The sequence below is a fragment of the Salvia splendens genome, chromosome 5 (genome assembly GCF_004379255.2).
Source record: "Salvia splendens isolate huo1 chromosome 5, SspV2, whole genome shotgun sequence".
Classification (NCBI taxonomy): Eukaryota; Viridiplantae; Streptophyta; class Magnoliopsida; order Lamiales; family Lamiaceae; genus Salvia; species Salvia splendens.
In genome coordinates, this window is record NC_056036.1 from 40,302,006 (window position 1) to 40,324,694 (window position 22,689).

At 40.0% G+C, this 22,689-nt stretch overlaps 1 protein-coding gene across 1 annotated transcript; it reads left to right on the forward strand.

Moving 5' to 3' along the window:
• Positions 1-3,406: 3,406 nt before the first annotated feature.
• On the forward strand, positions 3,407-8,591 carry LOC121805993 (heat shock 70 kDa protein 15-like). The gene is made up of 10 exons (XM_042206056.1): positions 3,407-3,529; positions 4,164-5,391; positions 5,903-6,130; positions 6,222-6,317; positions 6,596-6,793; positions 7,191-7,385; positions 7,455-7,601; positions 7,693-7,842; positions 7,930-8,060; positions 8,140-8,591. The coding sequence occupies exons 2-10, from the start codon at positions 4,222-4,224 to the stop codon at positions 8,336-8,338; spliced, it is 2,514 nt and encodes an 837-aa protein (XP_042061990.1). The 5' UTR covers positions 3,407-3,529; positions 4,164-4,221; the 3' UTR covers positions 8,339-8,591.
• The last annotated feature ends 14,098 nt before the right edge of the window (positions 8,592-22,689 follow it).

Sequence of the window (22,689 nt, forward strand, 5' to 3'; positions counted from 1 at the left end):
ATCGATCAATTATCAATTTCGAATCAATGTAATTTCAAATACGCCCTCAAATTTGATTTCAAGCTATATACTTTTCAAATAGGACAATTAAGAAAAATTAAAATTTCATAATTTAATACTATAATTTCAAAAGTAATAGGATAAAATTGACCAAACTTCATGATTAAATGACTAATATCCACCATTAATATTATGGGTATACTATATGCTAGTAGAAATAAATAATAGTAAATAACTGTACTTTGTTGTAGTACTAGTATTTCTTATTTCAAAGAATGGGCATGAAATGCAGTGATTGAGAATTTGAGATAGCTATAATCATTAAAAACATATATAATATCATATGCATATAAATATACTCCATAATTTTAAATTGTCATGATTAAATTTTAACTAGCTCATTGCATGTATCTTTGTAAATGAATTCAGTTTCTCAAATAATACAGTTAGATATTCATAATTGAATAAAAAGCAGAAAAGGAGTATTGACGAAATTTTCGCAAAAGATATATAGTACTGTAGTATAAATTCTCATAACAGTTGCTTACCCATCTCTATTTTTGGTCAATAATAAAACTTGTATTATTAATACTAATTCATAATTTAATTTATTGCCTCCTCAAAAGATCTCACTATGTACTATATGAGTCTGTGACGACTCTCTAATTCCAAACTCTTTCTTAACCTAAATTATTATTGTTAGTATTAATAAATGTACTGTGAATGAAAAATTGGCTGATCTTAATTATAGCTAATTAAAATGATGTTGTTGAATTTTTAATTCGTAAATAGAATATCATGTTATTTGTGATGGCCTTATGAATAAAGTATAACGACTTATAACTTGGCGTGATTCTTAACCAAAACTATCCTTTTAATGATGATGTAAATTTTTTATATGAACCTATATAATTGGGATTTTGTTAATTAATCCATAAAAATGACCTAATGATGACATTACACTCCTACATAAGTGAATGTCGTCGGTCGCTAATGTCGTCTTTTGTTAATGTGAATGTCATCTTTCATTAATTTGAATCTCATTATTAGCAAATATATTAGTATGAATAAAATAGTACTAGTATAACATTTCTTTGCATGACAACATATGCAATTAGAATATCATTCAAAACCTCGTAAAATTACATTTACTTCAATAGGGTATAGGTATCTAAACTACAAGTTGGTATCTCCCACAAATGTGAAATTTGGTTGCGAAAAATAATTGACTTACGCTTTATAGTTGATTTCCCATGAAGGTTAGTTTTTTCCTCAAATCATGATAGATTCACTACAAGGGATAAGTTCATAATTTTTGCGATCAAATTTAAAGTTTGTAGGGAATGTCAAATTAAAATAAAGTTTGTGGTTTTAGGTAGGAGTATTAGTCCCTAAAAAATAGTACATATTCCAAAAACTTAAAAGTTGGCCGCAAAAATCATTAACTTAAACTTTGTAGTGAATTTTCAACGAAATCATTTTCCCCCCAATTAATGAGAAATTCACTACAATATTGGATATTTTCATAATTTTTTCAACCAAAATTTAAGTTCATGAAAAATGCCAAAGCCTGTGATTTTACTAGTACTATAAGATTTTAGATTCAATTGACCATATTCATTCATCTAATTAATATTTTAAATAAAATATTTAATAAAGTTAATTAATCTCTAAAATCACTAACTTATCCCTTGTATTGAAACTTCATCTCATAATTAGCCTATAAACATCATATATTTATTTACCTCAAGTAATATGCCTAAATTAATTATGCGTGACATATATAGCACAAGATTAATTAATATGCTAACTTAATCGTATTTTGTTATATAAATCAATTTATCAATATTACTAAAATAAAATTAAATCTTACTCTAATAAGATTCCAAAAATTATATTTATTTATCAAAAGAATAGTACAATCTAAATATTCTTATAATTCGATATAAATTCATGATTTAATTCCTAAGGTTTAAATATATCGTAGAAAAATCCATTTTTGGGTATTAAAGTCATGCGACTATTTATTGCTCATGTAATCTTATATGATGATATGGCTACAATATTTTTCAGTATAAAAGTACATGAAATAAATGGAAATGTGATATAAATATAATTATCGTTTTGAAATATATAGTATATACCCAGGACTCGTCGTGCATTACCGATAATTTAAAAAATATTATAGCGCTCAACAATATAGTAATTGAAATTTACGTTAAAATATACACGGACATGTATCATTTATTCAGTTAACCCTTCTGTTTAAGTAATGGAGTATGTGTAGGGGTGGCAAATCGTGCGTGTCGGGTCGTTATCGTGTCGACACGATAACGACACGAACACGATAACAACAAACACGAACACGACCCGTTAAGAAAACCTCAAACACGAACACGAACACGACACGAAACCCTCAGACACGAACACGACACGAACACGACACGAACCAATTCGGGTCAACACGACACGATAACAACACGTACACGAGATGACACGATAACGACTCGATAACAACACGACCTGATAACGGTTAAACCTATTAAAAATGAAAATAATAAGAATTAATAATATTAAAATATTATTTCTTAACGGATAACACGAACACGACACGGACACGACACGGACACGTATTGTTAACGGATAACACGAACCCGACACGAACACGACACGAACACGACACGAAATTTTCGTGTCCTTAACGGGTCGACCCGATAAGGACACGAACCCAATAAGCTCTGACCCAAACCCATTATTTTCGTGCCGGTTCGTGTCGTGTTATCGTGTCGTGTCAAAAATTGCCAGCCCTAAGTATGTGTAACAGATATGAAATTATAATATATACCTTCCTTATGTATAATACAGTACTGTATTATTCTTTACCCAATGAAAAAACGTTGCTCAAAATTTTATACAACAGTATTTAAATTTCTATTTTTTTCTTATAAAGTGATAAATTATCCATTCCTAATTACATGTTATAATAACTCAAAGTAAATGCATCCTAATAAATCGTACTAGTATAAACCACAATTAAAGCTCATTAACATAATTAATGGAGTATTTTCACATATATAATATTCTTAGACCCTAAACCATAACCCTAATTAAATAAATTAGTGTGTTAAATATATTTATATGAAAAATTGCATGTTAAATACTGCTCCTAACACGTAAACCATTTTAATATAAGTTTTTTTATTTATTCACAAACATGAATCACGTTTTATGCGTTCAAACTCAAGGCCCAAAAAATATAGCCCAATGGAGGTCAATTTCTATTTATGTGTTTCATAAAAATAAAGCATAGAGTAGATGTTTCTAGAAGCGGCAGTATCAAAAAGACATTTTTGTTTTTGATTTAATTTAAATCCTAGAGAAATGACGCAAACCCTTGAACCTTCTCTCTTATTTTCCACCTATATATATTTTTCTTTTTTCCATTTTTATGCTCTTCTTCTCTCACAGTATCTTTTAGAAAGATAAAATCCCTCAAATTCCTCTGCGCGGAACCTCGATCTGCTCTCAGGTACTTTTCCCCATTGAATTGTGATAGCTGATTTGCATCGTTGTTTATTTTTAGATCTAATCGATTTTCTTATTTTCTTTTTGGCGCATTTGTTATGTTATTATGTTTAGTAAAAATGTGTATTTGTGGATTCACTTCATTAGGTTGGATTGAGTTTGTGTCGTTTCTATGGCTTTTTCGTTTGCTGTGGGGTTGTTTTAGTTCATTTTGGATGGAGTGATTGGTTTTTAGGCTCTAGAGCTTTTGATTGTCTTTACGATGTATAGTGGTCCTATTCGCGTTCTGTTTGTATGTTTTTTTTGTTTGATTGAGTGGTACATCTGCTGATTAAATAAATTTGGTTGTCTGATACGTCAATGTGTGCATGAGATGTTGATCGGGCCAAGAGTGGAAAACGTAAACTTGTTTGCTATTCTCTTAATGTATGCTAGTGGTGGTACCAGATTATTGCTATTTTTAGATTAATTGCTACATACATCGTTAGTACATTACTTTTGTTTGTTATTTGTTGGTTATCAGATTTTTGCAACTTTTCGATTAATAAATGGTTCGTGGTAATTAATGCTGGTACATACGAATTATTGTCGTTTATGGTGGTGACTCCAAAACTAAATTCTAATGATTTATGATCCAGGTGCACACGTGTCACGTTGCGGAAGGACTTTGCTGAAACTTCAAGTTTTAACGTAAACATGAGTGTGGTAGGTTTTGATGTTGGGAACGAAAGTGGTGTTGTTGCGGTTGCAAGGCAAAGAGGAATCGATGTCGTGCTTAACGATGAGTCCAAGCGTGAAACTCCTGCAATTGTATGTTTTGGCGAGAAGCAGCGATTCCTTGGTACAGCAGGGGCTGCATCAAGTATGATGAATCCAAAAAATACAATATCGCAGATAAAGCGTTTTATTGGACGTAAATTTTCAGATCCCGAGTTGCAGAAGGATATCAAATCATTGCCTTTTTCAGTCTCCGAAGGGCCTGATGGATATCCCTTGATTCATGCTCAGTATTTGGGGGAAAAAAGGACCTTCACACCTACTCAGCTATTAGGAATGGTGCTCTCTGATTTGAAGATCATTGCTGAAAAGAACTTGAATGCTGCTGTCGTAGACTGCTGCATTGGGATACCTGTTTACTTCACCGACCTGCAGAGAAGAGCTGTTATAGATGCTGCAACGATTGCTGGTTTGCACCCTCTTCATCTCATTCATGAGACAACGGCTACTGCCTTAGCTTATGGCATTTACAAGACTGACCTACCTGAAAATGAACCAATGAATGTCGCATTTGTCGATGTTGGTCATGCCAGTATGCAAGTATGCATTGCTGCCTTCAAGAAAGGTCAGCTGAAGATATTTGCCCATTCTTATGATCGGTGTTTGGGTGGAAGGGATTTTGATGAAGTGCTTTTCCAACATTTTGCTGCAAAATTCAAGGATGAATACAGGATTGATGTCTATCAAAATGCAAGGGCTTGCCTAAGATTGCGTGCTGCTTGCGAGAAGTTGAAGAAGGTCCTTAGTGCAAATCCCGAGGCACCTCTGAACATCGAATGCTTAATGGAAGAGAAGGATGTCAGAGGTTTTATCAAGAGAGATGAGTTTGAGCAGATTAGTATTCCAATTTTGGAACGTGTGAAAAAGCCATTGGAGAAGGCTCTTGCTGATGCTGGACTGACCACCCAGGATATACATTCTGTTGAAGTTGTTGGTTCAGGCTCTCGAGTTCCTGCTATTATTAAAATTTTGACTGAGTATTTTGGAAAGGAGCCTAGGCGAACAATGAATGCTAGTGAATGTGTGGCAAAAGGCAGTGCTCTGCAATGTGCTATTCTCAGCCCCACATTTAAAGTTAGAGATTTCCAGGTAAATGTTTCTATAGGAATCTGTTCACCACTATACTGAAGATCTTTACGTATTTCTTCTTTTCTTTATCTCGCATTCCTATAAACTTTAATGCGGATCCAAAACTACTTTTTGAAGCCTAGTTTAAAAGGAAAAAGTTTGAGCGAAATGAAATGGTAATATGGCTGCCTTTAATCATTTTGAGAGCTTTATTTTATATGCTGACGAAATGCAACACTGGGGAATATGACATTGGGTGATTCAATGATCCTGCAACTTCACTCCATCTACTGGGGTCTGGGGTTATGCTGAATAGTCAAGAATATTTCCTTAGTCCTCTTTCACATGGCTCATCATTGTACTTGTCATCAACAACTTGTTAAAACAATTTTGGTAATGTGATTTGTAGTGTCCGCACATTTATCTTATGCTTTTCAGATGTCTGGGTTCGTACTAGCTTTGCAGGGTGGGGTGATCTCTGGACAATTATCACATAATTGTACTGACTTATGTCTGTTCTTCCCTTGTGTAGGTTAATGAGAATTTTCCATTTTCCATTGCTTTATCATGGAAAGGAACTGCTCCTGATACACAAAATGGAGCAGCTGATAACCAGCAGAGTACTGTGGTATTCCCCAAGGGTAATCCCCTACCTAGTGTTAAGGCGTTGACTTTCTACAGATCTGGCACCTTCACTATAGACGTACAATATGCCGATGCCAGTGAATTGCAGGCACAAGCGAAAATTAGTACCTACACGGTAGCTTGTTATGCATTCTTTCCATTCACTATTACATGTGTTTCCTTTACTTAGCATTTAGCATATGACATATCCTCTTACTGGGCTGCAGATTGGACCTTTCCAGTCCGCAAAAGGTGAAAGGGCAAAGTTGAAGGTCAAAGTGCGTCTGAATCTTCATGGCATCGTCTCGATTGAGTCTGCATTGGTAAGATTCCAATGTGTAGATCACTCGATCCTTCATATATATTGATATCACAAGCTCGGAATGTTTGTAGATTTTATTATGCAGATCAAACTATTGTGCTTTCTATTTCTTGCGCTTATTTTTTTATATCACAATTCACTAAGACATGGGGGAAAGACAATTGACCAATTGGTCTACTGTGATATTTAAGCTTAAGGTCACCCCTTCCATTCTAGTTCCTGTGGGGAAGAGAATGTCCTTATTACCCTTGAAATTTTAATCGGTATACCTTGCTGCAGCTCTTAGAAGAGGAAGAGGTGGAGGTTCCAGTTGTAAAAGAGCCAGCTAAAGAGGGTACCAAGATGGAAACAGATGATACTCATCCCAGCAGCACAGAAACTGATGTTAATATGCAAGATGCTAAGATGGATGGCCCTGGAGCTGAAAATGGTGTCCCAGAATCAGAAGATAAGACTTCTCAAATGGAAACGGATAAGGTTAGCTTTGAATGACAATTTTCCTAGTGATGATGATCGTGCATATGTTCATAAACTGTGAACTATATTTAGGTTTTTCAATAAATATATATTTTTTATGGCACTTTTGGAACTGTGTCAATAAACAAATTTTAAAGATCCTATCTGATATCTGAGTAAGGTTAATTGGGATTATAAGTCATAGTTGATGTGTCTGTATGCTAGCTAGATCGCATTGAGATATCCATGGAAGTTCCTTGATTTTTGTTTTGCAATTAGCTCATGACTTCCAAGCTTTATAGCTGCTATCTGGGCACCTTGTTAATAACTATTGTTGGTATCCATCTCCTATTATACACAAGTGGTTGTAACAGTGATACCCTTACCCTGAGGTTTACCCTTGGTTTTATTTCATCAGGTGGAGGCACCAAAGAAGAAGGTTAAGAAAACTACTGTCCCTGTATCAGAAATTATATATGGAGGTCTTGCTGCTTCTGATGTGCAAAAAGCTGTGGAGAAGGAGTTCGAGATGGCATTGCAGGATCGAGTTATGGAAGAAACTAAAGATAAAAAGAATGCTGTAGAGGCCTATGTTTATGACATGCGGAACAAGGTATGCATGAATCTTCATCTGTGCTGACAACCTCAACATCCTGATTCTAACCATTCTTTCTGACTGCAGCTTCATGACAAATATCACGAGTTTGTGACAGAGTCAGATAGAGAGCAGCTTATTTCTAGACTCCAGGAGGTGGAAGATTGGTTGTATGAGGATGGTGAGGACGAAACAAAAGGAGTATATATTGCTAAGCTGGATGAGCTCAAGAAGGTGGGTTTTGTGTATTTAATCCGTTCTTTCCTCCTTTCTCCTACATCTAAAAGATGACAATGACAATTTTTTTGGGTTTCTCCTCCTTTAGCAAGGTGATCCCATCGAGGAGCGCTTCAAGGAACATTCAGAGAGAGGAACTGTGATCGACCAGTTTATTAATTGCATCAACAGTTACAGGGAAGCTGCAATGTCGAATGACTCCAAGTTTGATCACATTGACCTGGCCGAGAGACAAAAGGTGTGTTTCCCTATCCCTACACGCCCAGGTGCTTGTTTGGAAGATGTGCTGTGAACACTCTACTCAGTTTGTGTTTCCACTCTCCAGGTTCTGAGTGAATGTGTCGAAGCTGAAGCTTGGATCAGAGAGAAACAACAACACCAGGACACACTTGCTAAGCACATGCCGCCTGTTCTTTTGTCTGCTGATGTTAGGAAGAAGGCTGACTCTCTTGACAGGTACCTTGAGAGAATGAAGGCATAAATACAGTATCTTAGATTTATGGTTTCTGAAGAAAACGATATGCGCTGTTGACAGGTTTTGCAGGCCGATAATGATGAAGCCAAAGCCAGCGGCCAAACCATCCACTCCTGAGCCAACACCCGCATCGCCTTCTGGAGGTGAATCCCCACAAGGGACAGAGAACGGCGAAGCTGGATCTGGAAATGAAGCAGTGCAGCCTGATGCGGAGCCCATGGAAACAGATGACCCTGAGAATGGACCGAGGTCTGCATAAATCATCAGCAGACATTTTTTTCTTAGCAGTATTTTTGTATCGGCTGATTTGGGACTTGGTGGTGGGTTAAGATTTGATCTATCTGCATGGAAAATGCTTGGTAGATATATTTCAATTATATTACTATTATTTTATAGGTGCGTCGTTGTGTTGTACACCCGTTTTGACTCTTAAAAAAGGCTTGTGCTGAGTCTTTGGAGGTGCCTCCCATTTTTATTTTATCGAAACATTAAATCGACATTGTTTGCCTTAACTGTATTTTCATTATCAGCTTGAACCCTCTCTAGGATTTGTCTCTTCTGAAGATCCAAATCATTCTCTATAGCTCAACCATTTGATGTCGCTTGCCAACCTCTGTCTCCTGGTATATCTCACTAAACTTATGAATCATTCAATAAGCATATTGTTGGAAATAAACTCAAATGTGAAATAGATGACATAAGAAATTGTTTACGTAGTTTGATACAAGTCATATTTATGCCACTTAGGATTTTCACCATATAATTTTGGAGTACAATTTATAATGAAAAAGTGGCTTTATATATGGACAGCATAAAGAGTTCCTAAGTAGCGGAAAATGAATCACACCTCGTAAGAGAAAGAAGTTTTCTAAAATGAAAAGTTTCTACTTTTAGGAAATAGCTAGAGGGAGTACTATTTTTGTGCCCCTTCCAAAGTTCATCCAAGAAATTATGTAACCACATCATCTCCTTAATTGCCTCAACGACATCAGTATATTCAAACCCCGTGGTAAAAATTATCTTGAACTAAAACAAATTCGAGGGGGAAAGCTATGTGGACTGGATACTCCTAGTCTGTCTGAACCTACTATAAATAATAGCTTTGTTTTGGTTAAAGAACGGTATAAAAAGTGGCACAAGACTAATGAAATGTTGAAGTGCCATGTTTTGGAATCCATGTCAAATGTGTTTCAGCATCAACATCAGAATCAAGCCATGTAGACAACTATTGAGTTCATGGATAGCCTTGCCTTGAGACCATGTCTGGACAGTTTGTGCGTGGCAATCTGGAATATCATGAACATGACAATGAAGGTATGGACATCTATGAGGATCATATCCTTAAGATGATGTCCTAGATTGAGATTTTGGGTGGAATAGTGAATCCCAAAACCCAAGTCAGCATCATCTTTCAGAGCTTGTTTGCATGCGCTATCAACATGTGAAAATTTGGTACCTCACTGAAGTTTATGAATTATTTATATGTTCGAAGTTCATTAAAAAATTAAATTTTTTGAAAATTATACTAATATGACGCACAATAACTTTTTTAAAATAAATTTAGATTTTATTATTTATTATATTCAATTGCATAGGATGCTCATTAGTATGCTTTGTCGCATGAATTTGCATATTTAATTTCTGTCTTTATACGGCAAAGTTTTCACTATCTGTTCCATTTCTGCAAAACAGATCAGCAGAATAATCCTTAAATGACCTGTCACTCAAATTCCTCATTCACTTCATTTTAAATTAAAAAATAAAATAAAATGAACTTGTGCTTAGCTCTTCTTAGTTTAGACACAAATGATTATCAACCAAAATAGTTCCTCTCTCATACTAACCTTGTGAGTATTCCTTCACACATCACAAAAATCACCTTCCTCTCATAAATTTATGGTGCTTTAATGTAGGCAGTGTGTAATTAAGCATGCCATCCCACACAAAAATAAGATTCCTTTGTTTCTTCTCATTTATTTTCTTCTTTTTATTGAAAAATAATAATGCAGTTATTTCACTTTGCATTCAGCTATAAAAGATGCACCATTTTGACATTCCAGAAGAGAAAATTCATTTATACAGATAAACTCAGTTATTTTTTTAGAGAGAATTGTTCTAAGTGAAGCTTTGTTGATCTCTTTCATGGAGTTCCAGCAGGATGCACAATTTTGGTAATTCGACTACAATTCTCAGTCAATCTATCTTAATTTCTAGCAACGTTTTAATTAATTTATCATGTTTACATATAATTAAAGTTGAATTCTTGATTAGTTTTTGCTTACTGGTTCAGTTATATGATTCTGATATAACCACAAAAAGAGTGTAATTCTGATATAAATATCTATTGTTTTATCTATTTTTCTCCCTCTTTTTCTTCGTCGAATTGATTTTCTTCTCCTTGTATGCGCTAACAAAAATTTTAATTGAAGAGCTCCGCAATTTTATTTTGACACTTTCGACAGCTTTTAAAATTTAGGAATTAGGATATAAAATCATTTTATTTACTTTTTTCATATGGATTGGTATTAAAATTATTAGTCCAATTTTTCTCATTTGTAATTCCAATGTTTTTGTTTAATAAGTCAAAAAATTAACCAAAAATTTGACATTATGTATGATGATTTAGCGAATTTTTTATGGGAATAAATGCAAGTAATAAATGAAGATCACAACACTGAAAATTACGTGGTTCGATTTACTGAGGTAAATCTACGTCCACGGGAAGAATAGAGGGCAAATTTGTATTGCTTGATCTCGCTTACAGATTACAATACTGATTTGCTATCTGAGATTCAGGATCTAGAGAACTTAACCTTGATCTATCTGATCTAAGTTCTATTTATACATTCGAACTAAGATCGTGGTTTGCAGCCCTGGTAGGGGGATTGATAACTGCTTAATACCACTAAATAGATCGTGGGTGTAATGGAGGTCGTGGAGATCCTGCATGGGTCCACTATCTCCTTGTTCGGTCGAATACTGAGACCGAACTGCTGAGCTTTGCCGATCAGCTTTTGCCGATCTGAGAGTTGAGCTCGATTGGTCGGCTTTTACCGAGCTATAGGCTGTGACCGAACTCTTTGGTTGTGCCGAACTGATACTCTTTCTTGGGTTTTGGGCTGATGGGCCGTCACTGCCATTGGGCTCGCAATTATTGTTTAGTTGTTTAGTTCGTATCCCATCACCACCCCCCCCCGAAAAGCGAAGTGAATCACTTCGGCATTTGGATAAGTGTAAGGGGGAGGCTGACGTCAGGGGACGTGCTCTGCACGTGTCTGCATTAAATGTGACAGCAAATCCGGCCAGAGAATCCAGAAAAAGTGGGATTTGAAACGGTGCGACGAAATTGAGACGCCTCTGCGAATCTGATAAACATTTCATTTCTTCATCATTGGAACACTTTTGCGATTATTTCTTCTGCATTCTCTCTCTTTTTCGTAAAATTTTCTTCCGCTTCTTCAAGAATTTCTTCAGAGACTTTCGACCATCAAAGAGTAAGAATCATGTCTTCTTCTTCTGAAACTGTTTCTGAATCAGGTAGTGGTAGGAAGGGGGGTAAGGGATCTTCTGGCCGGAAAAAGTCCGGGGAGAAGACGGTAGAATATTTTCACAGCATTTTGAGTAAGGATACTGTGATATCCTTACACAGAAAATATTTTCTTCCTGGGGGGTTAGTGGTGATTCCCGACGACACTCATAGGGCTAACTCGCCGCCGGAGGGTTATGCCACCGTTTACGAAGCCTGCTTAGAATGCGGGCTTCGTTTCCCTCTTCCCCCCGCCTTTGTAGAGCTTCTTGATTTTTTCCAACTTCCTTTAGGTCAGGTGACTCCAAATTCTTGGAGGCACTTATCGGCCTTTGCTGCCGAGCTGCGTAGACTAGAAAAGGATCTGTCTCTGAGGGCAATCCTTAATTTCTTTCAGTTTAAGAGAAAGGGATCCTGGTTTTACTTGATCCCTTTACAGCCCTTTAGAGCCTTCTGTAAAACCAAATGGCCGATGTGGAAAAATCGCTTCTTTTTTTACAATAGGACAGCGGCTCCGGACTTTTCCTGGAGAGGGCCGAAGTCCGTAATTCCTCATCCTCGGGTAGAACCGTTGGACGAGCTCGAGGGCGGGCTCAATAAGATTCCCATGATTAGGAAACAGTATTTGGAATCTGAGCTCGTCAAGGGTGACTTCGTGTTCGACTCCTCGTCTTCGGACGAAGAGACTGAGGGTGAGGATTTCTTTTTATGCTTTACTGCTTTAGCGGCGAAAACTAACTTTGTTTTCTTGCTTTTGGCAGTGAACATGCTAAGCAGGCTTGGTCGCAAATCCTCCGAATCAAAGGAGCCGGAGAAACAGAAAACCACCAGCTCGGCGTCTGATGCCGAGAAGAATCCGAAGAGGCAGAAGACCTCTTCGAGTCAGTCTTCGGATCCAAAAAAGCCGGGATCGACCTCGGCAAGGGGGAAGGCGAAGACTCAGAAACCCCCAAAAGCGCCAGAGAGAGACATTGTCCAGGGGGTGTTGGATCAGGAGTGGTTACGGCCACTTCGGAACATATCTCTGAGCCCTTTTTATGGCCAAAGGACTTTGTAGAGGTGAATTTTCTTCTTGATTTTCTGGCTTTGCTTCTTTCCTATATTTTTTTTGTGGCCCCTCTGTTGACTTTTTCCTTTTTCCATTTTCAGAGGAACAATATGCTCTGCAAACTCGTCACAGTTGAACTCTCTAAAGCGTCCAGCGATTATGATGAGATGCAGAGGAATTTGAATGCTGCTCGTCACCAGGCCGAACAGGCTCGGGCAGACTTTGAGAGGGCAAGGGCCGCTATGATCTCGGCTCAGGATGAAGCCCAGCGTGCCAAAGACCAGCTCGTCATCCAGAGAGAGCGGTCGAAACAGAGGGAGGCGGCAGCCGTGGTTGCTCAGGGGGAGGCTCTCCGTGTTTACACGGAGAAACTCTTTTTGAGCAATCAATTTTCGGCCCTTATCGGTGATCTGCTGAAATTGATGACCGATAATGTTGAGCAGGAACCCGAAGTCGTCTTGCCGCTGTATGGCCGAGAGATTGCAGCGCGTCTCCAGAGTCTGCCGCTCCTTGAGGAGCTTGCGTCTTCATCGGTCCTGCTTTCTGCTGAACGAGTCCGTAATTGCCGTGCTGACCGTGACGAGAACATGGAGGCCATCTTTGCCTCCTTGGGGCCTGTTTCACCCGCTTCAATTTTCAAAGAAGAGGGTGAGCAGGAAAATGAGGCCGGCAAGGAGACCGAGCAGAAGGATCAGCAGACCGGCGACGGGCACGCCGAGCAAGAGGTGCAGCAGATCGGCGATGGGGGCGCCGAGCAGGAGGGAGGGAGGAGGGAGGCCGAGGCTGAGACCGAGGTCGACAAGGAGAAAGAAGCTGAAACCCACAGGGAAGCCGGAGACGAAACTGGCGGAGTATGATTTCGTCTCCCTTCTCTTAGTTTAGTTTCTTTCTTTCTATTTGTAAAATGGCCTTGAAGCCCTCCTTGTGTAAATTTTTTCTTGTGAATGAAAAAAATTCTTCTTTCTACACTCGTGTCTTCCTTATAGCTTTTCTTAATCTCTTTTACTCCTATTGTGGTTTACTGCCTGCTCGGTAAACTGAAATGCCGAACTGACATAGCTGCTTCGTATTCTTAACTCTAAGGAGCTGGAGGTACTTCACTGGAAGCGGCTATACTCTTTGGCTTTAAATGAAGCTGAGAAAAAAACTATAGATGACCAGATGAAGTATGATGAACTCTTGGCTCGTTTAGTGGAGCTGGAGTCCAACAATAAGGACTTAGAGTGCATAAAGAAAGATCTGGAGGCCGAGCTGAATACTGTCATCGCTGAGAGGACTGCATATGAAGATTTCATCTGCGGGCGCGGGGGAATGACTATATCTGAAGTTCAGAATCAAGTTGATGAACTGTGGGAGAAGCTTCATGTACTCCGGAAGAACAATGTGCTGGAGAGCTCGGCTTGCCAACAAGTTGTGAAATCATTGCGGCGCTTGGCTTCTCTGTACGACATCATTCTTTCCCGGCGTCCCTCAATCGAGAGATTCCTTAGCCGTTTCCCGCTAACAGATGCTCACACTCCAACTCAAACCTCTAATCCACTTACTCAAATTCTACTCCAAATCAGCAACGGACTCAGGAGCAACCGGAAACGTCAAGACAAGAACGCCCTGAGTTCGTAGAGGAGTTGTGAATATGAGTGAGCAAGATCAGCGAATGCTTCGTGAAGAGACTCTTCGCCGCCGAGGTGCTAGAACTTCCCGGACTCAGGGAAGAGGCGGTAGGTCGATCAGAGCATCTCGTCCACCTACTTATTCTTCAACTGCTCGGAACGCCCGAACTCAGCATCATGAGGATTTTTTCGGATATGTGCTCAACTTTAGCAATCGTAGACAGTAGAATAGTCCTTTGTAATGGTGTAACGCATTCTCGTAGGGCAGCGGAATTGTATGCCCAACAAGACTTAGTAAATGAAATTTTTTCATTTCGCCTTCTATCACTGCGTATTTATAGTTCAGCGATTTTTTATTTCATTTATTGTACTCGTCCTCGGTCTTATGAAGTAACTCTTCTTTGACCGGACTTAGTTAGTGTCCTTATTTGGCGAGTTTTATCGCTTGGATTGGACTTTCCCTAGTTAACCGGAGTGGTTTTCGGCTTATTGCAGTTCGTTTCAGACGAATTGCTTGTTTCTTAAGCTGAATTGTGGAATCTTGTATCTTCCTTAGAAGCTTGGACTCACAATTGTCTTTAATACATGATCTAAAAAAAAGGGGATCAGCCTTTAAGGAACAATATACCTCAGTAACATTTGTAAGAGACAAAACGCACATAGAAGACAAATAAAAAGGACGAAAAAGATTTTAACCTTTTTAAAAAACGACAAGTATAAAGAACAATAAAAATATGAAAGCACATAACCCTAGGACCGAACTAGACACAAGACTGACCGGACCTTGTCTCTTACAAATAGAACTTCTTGAGGTTGGAAATATGCCATGTTCGGGGTACTTGTTCTCCTGACATGTGGGTTAATTTATAAGACCCTTTTCCCAGGACTTCTGACACCCGATACGGACCTTCCCATGTGGGTTCAAGTTTGCCCAGCTTTTCTGCTCGGCTTACTTCATTGTTTCTCAATACGAGATCTCCCACTTGAAACTGCAGAAACCTTTTCCCCTTGGTTATAATACCGGGTTACTTGCTCCTTGTACTTGGCTTCTTTGATGAAGGCCAATTCTCTTCTTCTTCGGCAAGATCTAGTTCGGCTCTCAGGTCCGTCGTCATTCATTTCTGTTGAGAAATAAGGGTTCGGGGGGCTGGGGTATGCCGATCTCACCGGAATACGGCTTCAGTGCCGTACACTAGACTGTACGGAGTTTTCCCGTTGGAGGTTTTGTGAGTAGTCGGTAAGAACCATAGGGACTTGAGGAAGATTTTCTAACCCATTGTCCTTTGGCTTGTTCTACCGAGTTTTTAATCCTTTCCACCAAAGTATGGTTTGTTACTTCCGTTTTGTCCGTTTTTTGGGCCTTTGGGTGAGAGACTGAAGTACGACCCGGTTGAATATTCACTCTTGGCACCAATTCTTGAATGTTTTGTCAGTAAACTGAGTCCCATTATCTGAAATGAGGATGGGGGTATGCCAAATCGGCAACACTATGTTCTTCCAGACAAAATATAATGCCTTTGAGCTTGTTATCGTAGCTAATGGTTCAGCCTCCACCACTTTGTGAAGTAAATCCACGGCAACGATCAAGAATTTCATTTGCCGGGGAGCTTGTGGTAGTGGTCTACTATGTCTATGCGAGCCCCCGAAAATAGACACAAGACTGACCGGACCTGTCTATTACAAATAGAACTTCTTGAGGTTGGAAAAATATGCCATGTTGGTGGTACTTTTCTCACTGACATGTGGGTAATTATAAGACCCTTTTCCCAGGACTTCTTGACACACGATCGGACCTTCCCATGTGGGTTCAAGTTTGCCCAGATTTTCTGCTCGGATTACTTATTGTTTCTCAATAGAGATCTCCCCATTGAAACTGCAGCTTTTTCACCCCTGTGTTTTTAAATACCCGGGTTACTTGCTCCTTGTACTTGCTTCTTTATGAAGGCCAATTCTCTTCTTTCTTCGGCCAAAGAATCTAGTTCGCTCTCAGTCCGTGTCATTCAGTTCTGTTGAGAAATTTAAGGGTCCGGGGGCTGGGTAATGCCGATCTCTATCAACCGAATTACGGCTTCAGTGCCGTACACTTGACAGTACGAGTTTCACCGTGGCGGTTTTGGTGTAGTTCGGTAAGACCATAGGACTTGAGGAAGATTTTCTACCCATTGTCCTTTGGCTTGTTCTAACCGAGTTTTAATCCTTTCACCAAAGTACGGTTTGTTACTTCCGTTTGTCCGTTTGCTTGTGGGTGAGAGACTGAAGTGAACCGCTGTTGAATATTCAACTCTTGGCAACCAATTCTTGAATGTTTTGTCAGTAAACTGAGTCCCATTATCTGAAATGAGGAATGGGGTATGCCAAATCGGCAAAACTATGTTCTTCCAGACAAAATATAATGCCTTTGAGCTTGTTATCGTAGCTAATGGTTTCAGCCTCCACCCACTTGTGAAGTAATCCACGGCAACGATCAAGAATTTCATTTGCCGGGGAGCTTGTGGTAGTGGTCCTACTATGTCTATGCCCCATTGCATAAAAGGCCAAGGGCTTTGCATAGCACATAGATCAGTCTGCGGCGTCCTTGGGATATTGCATGGATTTTGGCATTTCGTACATTTCTTAACTAGCTGTACTGCTTCTTGTACCAAAGTTGGCCAATAATATCCCCATCTCAGAACTTTTTTAGCTAATGCTCTAGCTCCGATGTGGCTACCGCAAGATCCTTCATGAACTTCTCTAAGGATGTAATCCGTCTCTTCTGGTCCTACACATCGCAATAACGGTTGAAGGTAGGACTTTCTATATAGGACTCCTTCATGAAGTTCATACCGACGTGCTCGGCATGTGATTTTCCTTGCTTCTCTCTTATCCTCGGGCAGTTGTCCTTGATCTAGATACTTTAATATTGGCGTCATCCAGTTTGGTGAACTGGTTACTGAGTGTACTTCAGCTTCATCAATGCTTCTGTGCGGTAATTCCTCCACCTTTGAGCTCGGATATGAGGCCAACTTACTTAAAGTATCTGCTCGGCTATTTCCCGCTCTGGGAATGTGGATTATCCGAAAATAAGAGAAATTTCGGCTAATACTTTGCGCTTTGTCCAAGTATTTTTTCATCCTTTCACCACGGGCTTCACTTGTACCCAGCATGTGATTCACTATGACTTGTGAATCACAATGAATTTTGAGAGATTTGACAAGTAGACGTTGCGCTAACTGAAGTCCGGCAAGAAGGGCTTCGTATTCGGCTTCGTTATTAGTGGTTGGGAATAAGAACCGAAGTGAATAAGTTACTTCGTGTCCGTCGGGAGCGATAAGTAGAATACCAGCTCCACTTCCTGTCTTATTCGAATCTCCATCTACGAATCCAATCCAACAGTCCGGCGGCTCTACTTCGGGTTTCTGGGGCTGTGTTAGTTCATCATTGGTAGGATTTTTCTGTTCGGCAATAATAGGGATTGCCTGATCGAACTTTGCCTCTACAAGAAAATCTGCCAAGGCTTGTCCCTTGATGGCTTTCCGAGGTAGATATTCTATTGAGTGTTCTCCCAACTCTATGGCCCACTTGGCAATTCTGCCTGATGCTTCTGGCTTAGTCAAAACTTGCCGAAGTGGAAGATCGGTTAAGACGCATACTTTGTGAGCATAGAAATATGGCCGCAGTCTCCTTGCTGCATTTACTAATGCCAGAGCAATTTTTTCCAGAGGTTGATACCTTGTTCGGGACCTCTTAATGCTCGGCTTGTAAAGTAGATAGGACGCTGTTTTAGGCCTTCTTCTCGTACAAGCACCGCGCTAATGGTTTGATCTGATGCTGCTAAATATAAGAATATCACTTCGGCATCTGTTGGAGCAGAGAGAGTAGGAAGTTCGGTTAAATAACTTTTGAGTTCGTCAAAAGCCTTTTTCTGTTCGGCTCCCCACTCAAACTTTGGTGCCTTCTTCAAAACATTGAAGAACGGCATTTGCTTTCGGCTGCTTGGGAAAGGAATCTATTCAGTGCGGCTAGACATCCAGTTAGCCTTTGCACATCATGTATGGACTTCGGCATTGCCATGTTCTGAACAACTTGAACCTTTAGGGGATTTGCCTTGAGTCCTTCCTTTGAAACCCAACAACCCAGAAATTTTCCCGAATCTACCAAAAAGGTACATTTTTGGGGATTGAGTTTGAGGTTGGCTTTTTTGAGCACGTCGAGAGTGGATTTGAGATTGTTTTCCGTACTCCGAAGTGCTTCTGCTTTTAACAACTATGTCGTCAACATATACTTCAACCTCTTTTCCGATCAGGTGCCGAAATAGCTTATCTACCATCCTTTGATATGTGGCTCCGGCATTCTTTAAACCAAATGGCATCTTTTTATAAGCAAAAATACCGAAGTCAGTAATGAAAGCCGTTTTTGAAGCATCATTCTCATCCATTAAAACTTGGTGGTATCCTTTATACAAATCAAGAAAACAGAAAATTTCGAAGCCTATCAGAGCTTCTACTTTTTTATCTATGTTGGGAAGGGGGTAGCAATCTTTAGGACAGTGCTTATTTAGATCCGTAAAATCTATGCACATCCGCCATCCTCCTTCTTTTTTCTTGATCATCACAGGATTGGCCACCCAAGAAGGATATTTTACTTCAATAATACATCCGCTTTCAGTAATTGGCGGACTTCGTCATGGATGACTTGATTTCTTTCTGCCGCAAAGAGTCTTTGCTTCTGTTTTATAGGCCGGACTGAAGGATCAATATTTAACCGATGTGTAATTACCTCGGGAGACACTCCAGTCATGTCCAACGGAGACCACGCAAAGACATCTTTGTACTCTTTGAGGAGCTGGATGGTCTTTTCCCGGAGTAGAGGTGTTCCCGCGAAACCGATCTTGACCGTTCTGGATGGATCATCTTCGTATAACTGAACTTTCATCGAGTTCGGCTCCGGTGTGACTTCGTTCATTTCGCCTGCCTCTGACTCCGGCTGCTGTGATTGCTATGCTTGATGGTGCCGATCTGATTGTTCGGCACTTTTAAGCGCAATCTGTAAACATTCTTTTGCTCTCTTTTGATCACCTCGGATGACTGCTATCCCTCCTTTAGTGGGGATCTTGATTGTGAGGTGATAAGTAGAGCAAATGGCCCGAACTGTGTTGAGCCAGTCTCTTCCCAGTATAATGTTATACGGGGATCGAGCTTTTACCACAAAAAACTCGATCACCGTACTGGAGCTAGTAGGCGCTCTTCCTACCGTAATCGGAAGGCTGATAATACCTTCAGGGCGGGTGTCCTCCTGGGCGAAACTTTTCAGAGGAAGTGGGGCCGGACTGAGCCGAGCTGGATCCACTTCCAGTTTATCAAAACATTCTTTAAAAAGAATGCTAACCGACGCTCCTGTATCCACAAACACTCTGTGGATCAGTTTGTTTGCCACTCCAGCTTGAATGACAATAGCGTCTTGATGAGGAGAAATGGCCGGGACGGGATCTGCATCTGAAAATGTAATTACTTCCTCCTTCTTCAGCCTTTTATGTGTTGGCTCCTCTCGATTGAAGCCTCTGCGCTCTGATTTTAGAGACGATTTAGTCTTCCCGGCTGGGAGAGCGTCAATAGTCTGGATTACTCCATCATATTGCGGCTCGTCATCGTCTTCGGGATCCGGCTGCCTTTTAGGATCCTGAGGAGCGCAGTTCGCACTTCTCTGTTTCTTATTCTTTTTCGGCGGCTTGCTTTGGTATTTTTTTAACGTCCCTGCTTTCACAAGAACATCAATATCTGCTGCCAAATTTCGGCACTCCTCGGTATCATGACCGTGGTCTTGATGGAAGGAGCAATATTTATCCTGACTTCGGCGCGTGGCCGATTTCGTCATCGGCTTTGGTTTTTCGAACATATCAGAATGCAGTTCGAAAATTTACGCTCTCGACTTGTTCAATGGTACAAACTGAGCGGGTGGTTTCTCAGGATTGAGACGTGGTCCCAATCTGTCTTGTACCGGTGCCCTTTGAATTCTTTCAAAAGGAGTTCGGCGAGGATGTCCCTGATCGCTATGATCGGGCTTCCTCTTGTCTCCTCTGGAAGAGCTGTCTAAAGACCGTTTTCGACGGTCTGCCTCATCAGCACGAGAAAACTGGTCCGCAATGTCCCACATCTCTTGAGCTGTTTGCGGACTGCATTCAACGAGCTTTCTGTAGAGAGCTCCTGGCAGAATTCCATTTTGGAATGCCGAAATGACAAGTAGATCATTGAGATCATCTACTTGTAGGCATTCCTTGTGGAATCTTGTCATGAAGTCGCTAATCTTTTCATCGCGACCTTGACGTATAGAAAGCAGCTGAGCCGAAGTGATTCGGGTTTCAGCTTTCTGGAAGAACCTCCTATGAAAAGCATCCATTAGATCTCTGTAAGATCTAATGCTGCCTTGAGGGAGGCTATCAAACCACCTTCTTGCATTCCCGATGAGCAGCTCGGGAAACAGCTTACACATATGAACCTCATTGAGACCTTGGTTCGCCATATTATACTGATAGCGTCCCAGGAAATCATGAGGATCCACTAACCCGTCATAAGTCACTGACGGAGTTCGGTAATTCTGTGGCAACGGAGTTCTGGTGATATCATCCGAAAATGGAGTCTTCAGCGCTCCATACATAGCGAATCCGACATCTCTACGGTATGGTGGAGATGGAGTTCTCCTGTGATTTCGGTAACAAGGAGGAGAAGGAACATATCGGTGGTGAGGATTCTTTCTCCTGGAAGATACGACACTACTGCGGTAGTGACTTTCATGTCTGGAGGGGGAGGGAGAATCCGCCGTTTTCTTCTCCGGCTTCTGGCTCTTTTGCAGGAATGTTAAGAACTCATCCTGCTTCTCAGCCAAGAACAACTTGACAGCCTCATTCAAATCGAGCTGCTGGGGAGGCTCGGTGCGATGACTTTTTGAGTGGTTTGTTCTTTCACCCGTGAGAACTGGAGGCAGATTTCTCCAGAGGCTGTTTTCCAGACCTACGGGCTGGACTAGCTTCCTCACGTTCATCACGGACGGAAGTATGGGTATTATGTGATCTGGTACGCATTTTTTGGTGGAAGAGGATCAAAAACTCGCTTTTATCACAGTTTTGGTTTTCTGTTTTCCCACAGATGGCGCCAGTGATGATTTAGCGAATTTTTGATGGGAATAAATGCAAGTGATAAATGAAGATCACAACACTGAAAATTACGTGGTTCGATGTACTGAGGTAAATCTACGTCCACGGGAAGAATAGAGGGCAAATTTGTATTGCTTGATCTAGCTTACAGATTACAATACTGATTTGCTATCTGAGATTCAGGATCTAGAGAACTTAACCTTGGTCTATCTGATCTAAGTTCTATTTATACATTCGAACTAAGATCGTGGTTTGCAGCCCTGGTAGGGGGGTTGATAACTGCTTAATACCACTAAATAGATCGTGGGTGTAATGGAGGTCGTGGAGATCCTGCATGGGTCCACTATCTCCTTGTTCGGTCGAATACTGAGACCGAACTGCTGAACTTTGCCGATCAGCTTTTGCCGATCTGAGAGTTGAGCTCGATTGGTCGGCTTTTACCGAGCTATAGGCTGTGACCGAACTCTTTGGTTGTGCCGAACTGATACTCTTTCTTGGATTTTGGGCTGATGGGCCGTCACTGCTATTGGGCTCGCAATTATTGTTTAGCTGTTTAATTGGTATCCCATCAATGTATTAATTGAATTTTTATTTTATTTTATTTTTATTCATAGCCATTATGTAATTTTAGATTTTTTTTATAGATTTTGAGTTTTGTGTGTCTGTAGTATTTATTTTTATTATAGATTCAAATTGTACAATTACGAGACTAGGATTCGGAATTAGAATTTATTCCAAATAAAAACATTTTGATTGCGTCAAATAATACACTTATTAGAATCCAAAACCCAATTTCAAATCCATATACCCTAACATTTTTTTTCTTTTCTAAATCATTATACACTTACTTTCTTATTAAAGATGACTTCCCTTCTTTAATTATATAATTCCCCCTCGTTCACCACTTTTTCTTTAATTACTAAATACTATACTAATTAGTAATTACCCTTTCAATCCATCAAAAAAAATCTAATTATACTTGATTCTTTTTAAAAAAAATGTATGTAGGTACAACAATGAATCACCTTCTTCAACAGATTCCATATCAACACATAAAAGGGAAGGGCTATTGGCTTTTGACGACACACCATTCGACGAAGACCACATTGTTTTCAGCACTCGGAATTTGACGCAATCCATCGCCAAAATTACGAAAAGGCCCCTGAACAACGTACACGCGTCCGACGAAACAATCCAACTATTAGAATACCACCGTGCCTCCTCTCCACCCACGGCTTCTGCTGCCGTGGGCGTGGGAGCATGGCACCGCAACACCAAACCCTAAGTTTACTCCCCATGA